The 14,952-nt window shown below is 44.4% G+C and overlaps 1 protein-coding gene across 1 annotated transcript in view; it reads right to left on the bottom strand.

Moving 5' to 3' along the window:
* Window positions 1–14,952, bottom strand: part of LOC120045977 (extracellular serine/threonine protein kinase FAM20C-like) — an 89,616-nt gene that overhangs the window by 14,968 nt on the left and 59,696 nt on the right. Inside the window, exon 3 of the mRNA XM_038990898.1 lies at window positions 8,595–8,687. Coding sequence (XP_038846826.1) covers window positions 8,595–8,687 — 93 coding nt within the window. The remainder of the gene's footprint in view (window positions 1–8,594; window positions 8,688–14,952) is intronic.

Genomic DNA, 14,952 nt, shown 5'->3' with positions numbered 1-14,952 from the left:
TTGAAGAACAAACACCATTGTAAATACAACCCATATTTATGTTAATTTTTTATTTTTTTTATTTTTTTATTGAACTATTTGCACATCGTTACAACACTGTATATATACATACTATGACACTTGTAATGTCTTTATTCTTTTGGAACTTGTGTGAGTGTAATATTTACTGTTGACTTTTTATTGTTTATTTCACTTGCTTTGGCAATGTCAAATTTTTTAGGATCTGAGGACCCATGCCAAACACAGTTTAGTCTCCTGAAAGCCTATTCCGCTTCAGGAGACTGAAAAGATTTGGTATGGGTCCTCAGATTCTCAAAAAGTTCTACAGCAGCACCACCGAGAGCATCCTGACTGGTTGCATCACTGTCTGGTATGGCAACTGCTCGGCCTCCGACCGCAAAGCACTACAGAGGGTAGTGCGTACGGCCCAGTACATCACTGGGGCCAAGCTTCCTGCCATCCAGGACCTCTATACCTGGTGGTGTCAGAGGAAGGCCCTAAAAAATGTCAAACTTCAGCCACCGTAGTCATAAACTGTTCTCTCTGTTACCGCATGACAAGCGGTACCGGAGCGCCAAGTCTATGTCCAAAAGGCTTCTTAACAGCTTCTACCCCCAAGCCATAAGACTACTGAACAGCTAATCAAATGGCTACCCAGACGATTTACATTGTCCGCCCCACCTCTTTTAAGCTGCTGCTATACTCTGTTTATTATCTATGCATAGTTACTTTTACTCTACCTACACGTAGATATTACCTCGACTAACCGGTGACATATGCGATTGGATTTGATTTAAACATATGTTTCCCATGCCAATAAAGCCCCTTGAATTGAATTGAGAGGGAGAGAAGAGAGAGAGGGAGCAAGAGAGAGAAAGAGAGGGAGGGAGACAGAGAGACAGAGAGATAGCCAGAGAAAAAGACAGAGAGAGAGAGAACAAGGAAGTAGTTCTGGATTCAATTTCCCCTCGTCACTCTGCTCTTATTCCTCCATCCTCCCTCCTCTACCTACACCCTCCTCCACTTCCACCCTCCCTCCTCCTCTACTTCCTCCCTCCTCTACCTCCACCCTCCCTCCCCTCCTACCTCCACCCTCTCCCTCCCTCCCTCCTCTACCTCCATCCTCCCTCCTCTACCTTCCACCCTCCTGTCCCTCCACCCTCATTTACCTCCACCCTCCTCTCCCTCCATCCTCTATTGTCCTCTACCTCCACCTTTCCTCTTCTACCTCCACCCTCCCTCCTCTACCTCCACCCTCCTTTACCTCCACCCTCCTCTCCCTCCATCCTCTATCGTTCTCTACCTCCACCTTTACTATTCTAACTCCACCCTCCCTCCTCTAACTCCACCCTCCTCTCCCTCCATCCTCCTCTACCTCCACCCTCCCTCTTCTACCACCACCCTCCTGTACCTCCATTCTTGTCATGATCGTTTGTTGAATAAATGCACCAAGGCGCAGCGTGCGTAGAGTTCCACATGTTTAATCAATGAAACTCACAAAAAAACTATAAAGAATAATCAAACGTGAAGTTCAAGCAGTGCTCACAGGCAACTACACAGAAACAAGATCCCACACACAACAGGTGGAAAAGGCTGCCTAAATACGATCCCCAATCAGAGACCACGATAGACAGCTGCCTCTGATTGGGAACCATACCAGGCCAACATAGAAATACAAAAAACTAGAGTACCCACCCTAGTCACACCCTGACCTAACCAAAATAGAGAATAAAAGGCTCTCTAAGGTCAGGGCGTGACAATTCTCCTATAACTCCACCCTAACCCCGCTACCTCCACCCCCACCCTCCCCCTCCCTCCACCCTACTCTACCCCCACCCTCCCCCTCCCTCCTCTACTTCTACCTCCACCCACCCTCCCTCCTCTACCTCCACCCTCACTCCCTTACCTCCACCCTCCCTTCTCCACCCTCCCTCCTCAACCGCTACCTCCCTCTTCTACCTCTACCTCCACCCTACATCCTCCCTCTTATTTTCCTCCATCCTCTACCTCTGCCGTCTACCTCCACCCTACTCTACCCCCACCGTCCTCTACTTCTACCTCCACCCACCCACCCTCCTCTACCTCCACCCTCCCTTCTCCACCCTCCCTCCTCAACCTCTACCTCCAACTTCTACCTCTGCCTCCACCCTCCCTCCTCTACCTCTACCTCCACCCTCTCCCTTACCTCCACCCTCCCTTCTCCCTCCTCAACCTCTACCTCCCTCTTCTACCTCCACCCTACATCCTCCCTCTTATTTTCCTCCATCCTCTACCTCTGCTGTCTACCTCCACCCTCCTTTACCTTCCACCCTCCACCCTCCCCCTTCTTTGCCTCCCTCCTCTACCTTCCACCCTCCATCCCACATAATTTCAAAGGAAGCTGAGACATTTAAGACAGCATTTCCTCCTTTTAATCCAATCAGATAATTAATGGTGCATAGAGCCCACCTTAAAATCCCAAATGGAAAGTGTGTGCCTGTGTTTGTGCACATACCTGTGTGTATGTGTGTGTCTGTGGCCTCCTGGGAGAGAAGACCAAGCAGCCTCAGTCTCTATAGTTAGCCCATATCCGACGACAACGCTGAAACTTTCAATTAGGCCAGAAACCAAACGTGAAAAACTAAACGACTACTTTTGGCTAACCATAACCCTAACCCAAGTCTCTGCCTGGCTTATATTTATAAGGTGTGTGGCAGACTGTCTGCTATTGCTGAATGCTGAATTGTGCCTCCAGGCAGATACAGCTTTATACTCTATCTAGGTACACTGTGTATTTATGTATGTGTGTGAAAGACTAAGAGATAACAAGTACTTTATCATCACCATCTTCACACCACAGTTGACTACAACTGAGCCAGACAGAGAAAAGCCTTGCTGTGTGAAAAGGGCTGCGACAGATGACTACAAACGATATAGTATCAATGACCTGAAAGAAAACTATTAGACCTCCATGTCACTACAGTATGTAGCTATGGAAACCGAAGCGTAACCATGGCAGTACTATTATAATACGGAGCTTAACCATCATGGCAGTATTATTATAATACGGAGCGTAACCATGGCAGCCTTATTATAATACGGAGCATATCCATGGCAGCATTATTATAAAACGGAGCGTAACCATGGCAGTATTATTATAATATGGAGCTTAACCATCATGAGAGTATTATTATAATACGGAGCGTAACCATGGCAGTATTATTATAAAAACGGAGCGTAACCATGGCAGTATTATTATAATATGGATCTTAACCATCATGGGAGTATTATTATAATGCGGAGCGTAACCATGGCAGTATTATTATAATACGGAGCATAACCATGGCAGTATTATTATAATACGGAGCGTAACCATGGCAGTATTATTATAATACGGAGCGTAACCATGGCAGTATTATTATAATACGGAGCATAACCATGGTAGTATTATTATAATATGGTGAATAACCATACCAGTATTATTATAATACGGAGCATAACCATGGTAGTATTATTATAATATGGTGAATAACCATGCCAGTATTATTATAATACGGAGCATAACCATGGCAGTATTATTATAGTCTGGAGCTTAACCACCATGGCAGTATTATTATAATACGGAGTGTAAACATCATGGCAGTATCATTATAATACAGAGCGTAACCATGGCAGTATCATTATAATACAGAGCGTAACCATGGCAGTATTATTATAATACGGAGCATAACCATGGCAGTATTATTGTAATACGGAGCGTAACCATGGCAGTATTATTATAATACGGAGCATAACCATGGCAGTATTATAATAACAAGGAGAATAACCATGGCAGTATTATTATAATACGGAGCATAACCATGGCAGTATTATTATAGTCTGGAGCTTAACCATCATGGCAGTATTATTATAATACAGAGCGTAACCATGGCAGTATTATTATAATACGGAGTGTAAACATCATGGCAGTATCATTATAATACAGAGCGTAACCATGGCAGCATTATTATTGTCACACCCTGCTCTGTTTCACCTGTCCTTGTTATTGTCGCCACCCCCTCCAGGTGTTGCTTGTTTCCCCCAGTGTATTTATCCCTGTGTTTCCTGTCTCTCTATGCCAGTTCGTCTTGTATGTCCAAGTCAACCAGCGTTTTTTCCTGTTCTTTTGCTTTTGCTATTTCTCCTTTTTCTAGTCCTCCCAGTTTTGACCCTTGCCTGTTTCTGGACTCTGTACCCGCCTGCCTGACCAGTCTGCCTGCCTTGACCACGAGCCTGTCTGTCACTGTACCTCGTGGACTCTGATCTGGTTTTGACCTTTTGCCTGTCCACGACCATTCTCTTGCCTACTCCTTTTGGATTATTAAACATCTAAGACTCCAACCATCTGCCTCCTGTGTCTGCATCTGTGTCTCGCCTTGAGTTATGATAATTATAATATGGAGCATAACATAACCATGGCAGTATTATTATAATATGGAGCATAACCATGGCAGTATTACTTTAATACGGAGCATAACCATGGCAGTATTATTATATTCTGGAGATTAACATTCATGGCAGTATTATTATAATACGGAGTGTAACCATGGCAGTATTATTATAATAGAGAGCGTAACAATAGCAGTATTATTATAATACAGAGAGTAACCATGGCACTATTATTATAATAAAGAGCATAACCATGGCAGTATTATTATAATACTCATTTGTTTGTCTCTCTTACATCCAGGAGATCCAGGAAGTTTTCCTTCTAGGATCATTAATGCGTTCTCAACAGGCAGGATATAAAGCCTTGTAAAGCCAGTGGAGTTCCAGAGCAGATAGGCAGACAGAGAGACAGAGCAGACAGACAGAGCAGGCAGACAGACAGACAGGCCAGAAAGAGAGAGGTAGACAGAGCCGGGTGGTTGGGTTAGCTAGTCATTGTTAAATTAAATCCGAAATGCAATCCTATTCCCCACATAATGCACTACTTTTGGCCGGAGCCCAAATGGAATCTTATTCCCTACATCGGGCTCCGGCCAAAAGTAGTGCACTATGACCTTCCTGCAGTTATAGGCTGAGTCCCAAATGGAACCCTATTTCCTACATAGTGCACCATAGGGCTCTGGTCAAAAGTAGTGCACTATGTAGGAAAAGGGGTTCCATTTGAGATGCACTTATAAGAGCAGGAAGGCAGTGCTCAGCCAGTCAGTCAGTGTGACTCATGGGCCTCCTGATGATTAGAGCTATAATAGAGTAACACACAGAACTCTGCCTGCTAACTATTCCTCAGATATACAGACATGAGCCCCGTTTTTACCTGCTCCTAACATGCATCATTTGTCCTGATCTTCTGATTGTGTCCACATTGTCGATATGAGTCTACACATGGTATTAAAATGAGTGTCTTATCCGTCCACTGTATCTGCCTTATGACCAGATTTAATGGTCACTCCCTGTATGCCATTTTTAATTTGAGATAAGATTTATTTATTTTCTTTATTTTTTTCTCGACACATATCGATTCCATATGTACAGTAAATGATGCCAAAATGAGTGTCTGACTAACTGTGGAGGTGGTGGGTGTCTGGCTAACTCCGGAGGTGGTGGGTGTCTGGCTAACTCCGGAGGTGGTGGGTGCCTGGCTAACTCCGGAGGTGGTGGGTGCCTGGCTAACTCCGGAGGTGGTGGGTGCCTGGCTAACTCCGGAGGTGGTGGGTGCCTGGCTAACTCCGGAGGTGGTGGGTGTCTGGCTAACTCCGGAGGTGGTGGGTGTCTGGCTAACTCCGGAGGTGGTGGGTGTCTGACTAACTCCGGAGGTGGTGGGTGTCTGGCTAACTCCGGAGGTGGTGGGTGTCTGGCTAACTCCGGAGGTGGTGGGTGTCTGGCTAACTCCGGAGGTGGTGGGTGTCTGGCTAACTCCGGAGGTGGTGGGTGTCTGGCTAACTCCGGAGGTGGTGGGTGTCTGACTAACTCCGGAGGTGGTGGGTGTCTGACTAACTCCGGAGGTGGTGGGTGTCTGGCTAACTCCGGAGGTGGTGGGTGTCTGGCTAACTCCGGAGGTGGTGGGTGTCTGGCTAACTCCGGAGGTGGTGGGTGTCTGGCTAACTCCGGAGGTGGTGGGTGTCTGGCTAACTCCGGAGGTGGTGGGTGTCTGGCTAACTCCGGAGGTGGTGGGTGTCTGGCTAACTCCGGAGGTGGTGGGTGTCTGGCTAACTCCGGAGGTGGTGGGTGTCTGGCTAACTCCGGAGGTGGTGGGTGTCTGGCTAACTCCGGAGGTGGTGGGTGTACACACTAGAGGTCGACCGATTTATGATTTTTCAACGCCGATACCGATTGTTGGGAGGACCAAAAAAAGCCCATACTGATTAATCGGTCGATTTTTATTTTATTTTATATATTTGTAATAATGACAATTACAACAATACTGAATGAACACTTATTTTAACTTAATATAATACATCAATAATATCAACTTAGCCTCAAATAAATAATGAAACATGTTCAATTTGGTTTAAATAATGCAAAAACTGTTACGGCTATCGTCATATTCTTCCTACTCCTCGGACGAGGAGAGGCGAGACGGATCGGACCAATACGCAAAGTGGTTAGTGTTCATTATTTAATGAAAGTCAACAAAACACTTCAAAATACAAAACAACCAACAAACGTGACAAAACCGAAACAGTCCTGTGTGGCACAAACACTGACACAGGAACAAACACCCACAAAACACATGTGAAACCCAGGCTGCCTAAGTATGATTCTCAATCAGGGACAACGATTGACAGCTGTCTCTGATTGAGAATCATACCCGGCCGAACACAAACATCCCAACATAGAAAATCAAACATAGACAAACCCACCCAACTCACGCCCTGACCAACTAAATAAATACAAGAAAAAGGAAAACAGGTCAGGAACGTGACAAAAACAAAGTGTTGGAGAAGAAAGTAAAAGTTCAATATGTGCCATGTAAAAAAGCTAACGTGAGAACATATGAAAGCTGGTGGTTCCTTTTAACATGAGTCTTCAATATTCCCAGGTAGGAAGTTTTAGGCTGTAGTTATTATAGGAATTATATGACTATTTCTCTCTATACGATTTGTATTTCATATACCTTTGACTATTGGATGTTCTTATAGGCACTTTAGTATTGCCAGTGTAAGAGTATAGCTTCCATCCCTCTCCTCGCCGCTACCTGGGCTCGAACCAGGAACACATCGACAACAGCCACCCTCGAAGCAGCGTTACCCATGTAGAGCAAGGGGAACAACCACTCCAAGTCTCAGAGCGAGTGACGTTTGAAACGCTATTAGCGTGCACCCCGCTAACTAGCTAGCCATTTCACATCGGTTACACCAGCCTAATCTCGGGAGTTGATAGGCTTGAAGTCATAAACAGCGCAATGCTTGAAGAATTGCGAAGAGCTGCTGGCAAACGCATAAAAGTGCTGTTTGAATGAATGCTTACGAGCCTGCTGCTGCCTACCATCGCTCAGTCAGACTGCTCTATCAAATATCAAATCATAGACTTAATTATAACATAATAACACACAGAAATACGAGCCTTTGGTCGTTAATATGGTTGAATCCGGAAACTATCATTTCGAAAACAAAACGTTTATTCTTTCAGTGAAATACGGAACCGTTCCGTATTTTATCTAACGGGTGGCATCCCTAAGTCTAAATATTGCTGTTACATTGCACAACCTTCAATGTTATGTCATAATTATGTACAATTCTGGCAAATTAATTACGGCCTTTGTTAGGAATAAATGGACTTCACACAGTTCGTAATGAGCAAGGCGGCCCAAACTGCTGCATATACCCTGACTGCTTGCACGGAACGCAAGAGAAGTGACACAATTTCCCTAGTTATAAGAAATTCATGTTAGCAGGCAATATTAACTAAATATGCAGGTTTAAAAAGATATACATGTGTATTGAATTTAAAGAAAGGCATTGATGTTTATGGTTAGGTACATTGGTGCAACGACAGTGCTTTTTTTGCGAATGCGCTTGTTAAATCACCCGTTTGTCGAAGTAGGCTGTGATTCAATGATAAATTAACAGGCACCGCATCGATTATATGCAATGCAGGACACGCTAGATAAACTAGTAATATCATCAACCATGTGTAGTTAACTAGGGATTATGTTAAGATTGATTGTTTTTTATAAGATAAGTTTAATGCTAGCTAGCAACTTACCTTGGCTTCTTGCTGCCCTCGCGTAACAGGTAGTCAGCCTTCCACGCAGGCTCCTCGTGGAGTGCAATGTAAGGCAGGTGGTTAGAGCGTTGGACTAGTAACCGGAAGGTTGCAAAAACGAATCCCCGGGCTGACAAGGTAAAAATCTGTCATTCTGCCCCTGAACAAGGTACTTAACCCACCGTTCCTAGGCCGTAATTGAAAATAAGAATGTGTTCTTAACTGACTTGCCTAGTTAAATAAAGGTGTAAAAAAATAATAATAATTTGTGTCCAAAAATACCGATTACCGATTGTTATGAAAACTTGAAATCGGCCCTAATTAACCAGCAATTCCGATTAATCGGTTGACCTCTAGTACACACAGACACACACACACTGTGGATTCTTCGTGTCAGGTACAGGTGTGTGTGTGTGATTTACCTGTCCAGATGAAAGGCAGCGATCTCAGCATTGTGTCTCTCAAAGTCCGAAAAGTAGAAAAAGTCAGGGGGCGTCTCCTGCTCCCGAGTCTGCCTGCAGGGGAAAGGGCAAAGGTCAGGGGTTTACAACCCTGTTCTCTTAACCCCATACAAGAAAATAAGCTCTGGGTTGGCATAGATCTAGGATCAGCTTCCCCTTCCCAAAGCATAGCCTTAGGTGAAAGAACGCTGCATTGACCTTAGATCAGTGTCAAGGTAGATCAAAGTTTTATCTGGGTAGATGGACGTTGCTCTAGGCACAGATCTAGGATTTTAAGATGCCAACTTCTATACCTAACAAAGACACACCGCCTACCACACAACCAAGGCCCTCTCTAAAGCACTAACAGAGGTGAAGCCACAATTTAAACTTTGCGGATTGCATTGTGGCTTTGTGTTTGAGACTGGAGAGATTCAAGGTTACTGTAGCCCTCTACCGTACCTATTTCTGGAGTCCTATGATCCTCCCTGAAAATGCTTTCCACACACTGTCTGACCGAAAGCTCTGACTGTTTAAAAAAAACTTTTTAAGGCTTAACCCTCTCGGAGAGCCCAACAGAGAGGATGAGTTTAGAGGCGAGGTACAAAGGAGTCAAAGGCATTGAAGTTGAAGAAAAACAGACATACACTTTGGTACCTTTAGATTATCAACGAGCTGACACAGAATATATGTTTTTCAGTAAAGACATGATAGCAAGTTGAACTGCAGTTCACAAACTCTGTTAATCACAACAACAAAAATACCACAAAACATCCAACATCTACGTGTAGTCAGGGTGTATTGCTGATTAATAGAAGGAATGTAGCTGAGATGGGACTGTTCCATCCATTCAATGACATGCTTCACGTTCCCTCTCACACTGTTGTTTACACAAGCGTTAGAAGAATAAAACACAACCAGAGAGAAGTAGTTTCAGGAGAAATGGGTCTGCAGCCTCCTCCACATCCATATCTACTCTGAAGGCCTTATCTCATCAGCTGAGGAGGGGTGGTGAGCAGAGGAGAGGAGAGGAGGGACAGGAGGAGGATTGGAAACAGATTCTTATCTTGGCAAGGCAATGCGCTACGCTCTCTCTCTTCTTCTATCACTCTCTCACCCTCCCTCTCTCTCTCTTTCTTTCTGCCTCCCTCAAGCACCTCTCTCTCTCTCTTTCTGCCTCTCTTTCTGCCTCTCTCTCTCTTCTCTTCTCTTCTCTCTCTCTCTCGCTCGAGCCTTCAGCTGTGTGTGATTGTTGCTCCACAGCTGTGAAGCTGACATATGCACCCATCATTACATAACTCACCCGGAATCATGGAACACTCCACAACGCATTCCTAACTCTCTACTAACGCTTCCTCATCCCTCCTTCCTTCCTTACTCAGCTCTCTCTCGCTGTCTCTTGCTCTCTTTTTCTTTCTCTCTCCCCCCCTTTCTCTCTCTCTTTCTCCCCCCCTCTTTCTCTCTCTCTCTCTCTCTCTCTTGTTCATCCTCAAAGACCAGTCAGCCTGCAGATTCTATCTTCTAAGAAGAAGGCTCTACAGGGACCGCTAATTTGAAACAGACTGTCTTTGCCTGATGAGAATAACAACAGTGAAAAAGTGACTCTGCTTAGGCCTACGTATGGTGTTTGGTTACACTGTAAAACATTTCCTGTAAAATGTACAGTAAGTTATTGGCAGAAATTACAGTACCAAGTGAGTTACTATAATCTCATTCACAGTACTAATTACAATTACAGCATATTACTGTAATTACCTAGGGACATATTACCCATTGTTCTTTGCAAGTCTTCATGTTTACATTTTGGTCATTTAGCGTGCATTCTTGTTTAGCAACTTAGAGTCGGTGCATTCAGCCAAGCACATATCAGTCATAGGAAGTGAAACGTTTCTGTAACCATTACTGAGAATGTTGTTGTAGTTAAGGATACATTGGTCTTCAGAATAATTGTAATTACAACAAGATATCTTAGGATATAGAGTATCAGTCAAAAGTTTGGACACACCTACTCATTCCAGAGTTTTTCTTTATTTTTGCTATTTTCTACATTGTAGAATAATAGTGAAGACATCAAAACTATGAAATAACAGATATGGAATCATGTAGTAACCAAAAAAGTGTCAAACAAATCAAAATATATTTTATATTTGAGATTCTTCAACGTAGCCATCCTTTGCCTTGATGACAGCTTTGCATACTCTTGGCATTCTCTCAACCAGCTTCATGAGGTAGTGACCTGGAATGCATTTCAATTAACAGATGTGCCTTGTTAAAAGTTCATTAGTGGAATTTCTTTCCTTCTTAATGCGTTTGAGCCAATCAGTTCTGTTATGACAAGGTAGGGGTGGTATATAGAAGATAGCCCTATTTGGTAAAATACCAAGTCCATATTATGGCAAGATCAGCTCAAATAAGCAAAGAAACATGACAGTTCATCATTACTTTAAGATATGAAGTTCAGTCAATCCAGAAAAATTCAAGAACTTTTAAAGTTTCTTCAAGTGCAGCTGCAAAAACCATCAAGCGTTATGATGAACTGTCTCTCATGAGGACCGCCAGAGGAAAGGAAGACCCACAGTTACGTCTGCTGCAGAGGATAAGTTCATTAGAGTTACCAGCCTCAGATTGCAGCCCAAATAAATGCTTCAAAAGTTCAAGTAACAGACATTTCAACAACAACTGTTCAGAGGAGACTGCGTGAATCAGGCCTTCATGGTCGAATCGCTGCAAAGAAACCACTACTAAAATACACTGTGACGGATCAGCTCGTCCAAAACACCCTAACACTGGAGGGGGGCATGAAATTAACAGACCGGAGGCAGTGGCTGGGGTTCCTTTTCTTTTGTATTGTCACTAAACAGGTTTTCTTTCGCCCAACAAAATAAGCCCAGTACAAGGTAGGGTCCAACGCTGAAACAACAGCGTAAAAATAATAAACATAAACTAAGCAGCTGACAAAGGCTGTGGCCAAAAAGGGAACACAAAACAACACGTCTCCCCTTGTCTTTAGACTATCGTCTACACATCATATTTACATGGGGAACGCTTCCCTCTATCTATAGCCTGCCTTGTTTAACATAGAGCCAAGGTGCATCAGATGAAGACGCTTTCTCTGAGGTAGGAAAGTCTGACGTCCTCACAGGTCCCCGTGTCTGATCCCAATTCATCCCCAGCTCTTCTCCTGGCACACCTATACAGTCGTGGACAAACGTTTTGAGAATGACACAAAAATTAATTTCCACAAAGTTTGCTGCTTCAGTGTCTTTAGATATTTTTGTCAGATGTTACTATGGAATACTGAAGTATAATTACAAGCATTTCATAAGCATCAAAGGATTTTATTGACAATTACATGAAGTTGAGGCAAAGAGTCAATATTTGCAGTGTTGACCCTTCTTTTTCAAGACCTCTGCAATCCGCCCGGCATGCTGTCAATTAACTTCTGGGCCACATCATGACTGATTGCATAATCAATGCTTGGAGTTTGTCAGAATTTGTGGGTTTTTGTTTGTCCACCCGCCTCTTGAGGATTGACCACAAGTTCTCAATGGAATTAAAGTCTGGGGAGTTTCCTGGCCATGGACCCAAAATATAAATGTTTTGTTCCCCAAGCCACTTAGTTATCACTTTTGCCTTATGGCAAGGTGCTCCATCATGCTGGAAAAGGCATTGTTCGTCACCAAACTGTTCCTGGATGGTTGGGAGAAGTTGCTCTCGGAGGATGCGTTGGTACCATTCTTTATTAATGGCTGTGTTCTTAGACAAAATTGTGAGTGAGCCCACTTTCTTGGCTGAGAAGCAACCCAACACATGAATGGTCTCAGGATGCTTTACTGTTGTCATGACACAGGACTGATGGTAGCGCTCACCTTGTCTTCTCCGGACAATATTTTTGCTGGATGCCCCAAACATTCAGAAAGGGGATTCATCAGAGAAAATGACTTTACCCCAGTCCTCAGCAGTCCAATCCCTGAACCTTTTGCAGAATATCAGTCTGTCACTGATGTTTTTCCTGGAGAGAAGTGGCTTCTTTGCTGCCCTTCTTGACACCAGGCCATCCTCCAAAAGTCTTTGCCTCACTGTGCGTGCAGATGCACTCACACCTGCCTGCTGCCATTCCTGAGCAAGCTCTGTACTGGTGGTGCCCCGATCCCGCAGCTGAATCAACTTTAGGAGACGGTCCTGGCGCTTGCTGGACTTTCTTGGGTGCCCTGAAGCCTTCTTCACAACAATTGAACCACTCTCCTTGAAGTTCTTGATGATCCGATCAATGGTTGATTTAGGTGCAATCTTACTGGCAGCAATATCCTTGCCTGTGAAGCCCTTTTTGTGCAAAGCAATGATTACGGCACGTGTTTCCTTGCAGGTAACCATGATTGACAGTGGAAGAACAATGATTCCAAGCACCACCCTCCTTTTGAAGCTTCCAGTCTGCTATTCGAACTCAATCAGCATGACAGAGTGATCTCCAGCCTTGTCCTCATCAACACTCACACCTGTGTTAACGAGAGAATCACTGACATGATGTCAGCTGGTCCTTTTGTGGCAGGGCTGAAATGCAGTGGAAATGTTTTTGGGGGATTCAGTTCATTTGCATGGCAAAGAGGGACTTTGCAATTAATTGCAATTCATCTGATCACTCTTCATAACATTCTGGAGTATATGCAAATTGCCATCATACAAACTGAGGCAGCAGACTTTGTGAAAATTAATATTTGTGTTATTCTCAAAACGTTTGGCCACGACTGTATAGAGGGAGACACCAAGCCAATTAGTGGGCCCAGGTGTGTACTAATTGGCTTTACACTGAGTACCTATCCCCTGAGGAGGGTGCTGTCGTGTCGTCTTCCTCCGGCTGGTCACTGAACCCTCACAACACCAATAAGAAGAAGAGACTTGCTTGGGCCAAGCAATTTTGCATCTAAGATATTAGGTTCAGTATTTCTTCTCAAGTGAAAAAATGTGTATGAAAACGAGTCTTCTCTCTAGTTACTGCACTAGCACAGTAGGCCTACTAGCTTTAAACACCTTTTCTTCTGGCAAACATTCAGTCCTATGATTCAAGGTCATTCAGGCTCCTGGAAATCCACAATCATACCACACACATTCCTAACACATTCCTTTCCTTGTGAAAACTAGACATAACAAAATCTTGGATTTCATTTCTGTGCAACAGAATACACACCATGTTTTCATAGTGTGAACCTATGGCCCAGCGGCTGTCTAAGACCCTGTCTTGCTGTGTCCCCCCCTGACTAAGACCCTGTCTTTCTGTGTCCCCCCTGACACTCTGTGGCTGTCATGTGCGTGTGTGTGCATGCACGGTGTGTGTGGGATGTGTGTGTTTGTGTGTGCGCCTATATGCATGGTGTGTGTGTTCCCCTCTTATTGTCTACAGGGCCAGAGATGATCCAGCATTGACACGTATTTGTCAATGAGTGTCTTGCCCAGAGGCAGGAAGGCTGGGTAATTACTTTGATACACATCTAATTCAAATGCCAATAAAGCTATCTATCTGGAGCATGGTATTACACACACAGAGAGAGAGAGAGAGAGAGAGAGAGAGAGAGAGAGAGAGAGAGAGAGAGAGAGAGAGAGAGAGAGAGAGAGAGAGAGAGAGAGAGAGAGAGAGAGAGAGAGAGAGAGAGAGAGAGAGAGAGAGAGAGAGAGAGAGAGAGAGAGAGAGAGAGAGAGAGAGAGAGAGAGAGAGAGAGAGAGAGAGAGAGAGAGAGAGAGAGAGAGAGAGAGAGAGAGAGAGAGAGAGAGAGAGAGAGAGAGAGAGAGAGAGAGAGAGAGAGAGAGAGAGAGAGAGAGACACAGACACACAGACACACAGACACACAGACACACAGACAGTACAGGCACGTATATTCAACCTCAGGAGGCTGAAGAAATTTGGCTTGGTCTCTAAAGCCCTCACAAACTTTTACAGATGCACAATTGAGAGCATCCTGTCGGGCAGTATCACCGCCTGGTACGGCAACTGCACCGCCTGCAACCCAACGCATCACCGGGGGCAAACTACCTGACCTCCAGGACACCTACAGCACCCGATGTCACAGGAAGGCCAAAAAGATCATAAAGGACATCAACCACCCGAGCCATTGCCTGTTCTCCCCGCTATCATCCAGAAGGCGAGGTCAGTACAGGTGCATCAAAGCTGGGTCCGAGAGACTGAGAAACAGCTTTTATCTTAGGGCCATCAGACTGTTAAATAGCCATCACTAGCCGGCTTCCACACGGTTACGCAACCCTGCTCCATAGAGGCTGCTGCCCTATATACATAGACATGGAATCACTGCTCACTTTAATAATGGAACACTAGTCAATCCACTGGAGC

The sequence above is a fragment of the Salvelinus namaycush genome, chromosome 4 (assembly GCF_016432855.1).
Source record: "Salvelinus namaycush isolate Seneca chromosome 4, SaNama_1.0, whole genome shotgun sequence".
Classification (NCBI taxonomy): domain Eukaryota; kingdom Metazoa; phylum Chordata; class Actinopteri; order Salmoniformes; family Salmonidae; genus Salvelinus; species Salvelinus namaycush.
This window is presented reverse-complemented; position numbering and strand designations above follow the sequence as displayed.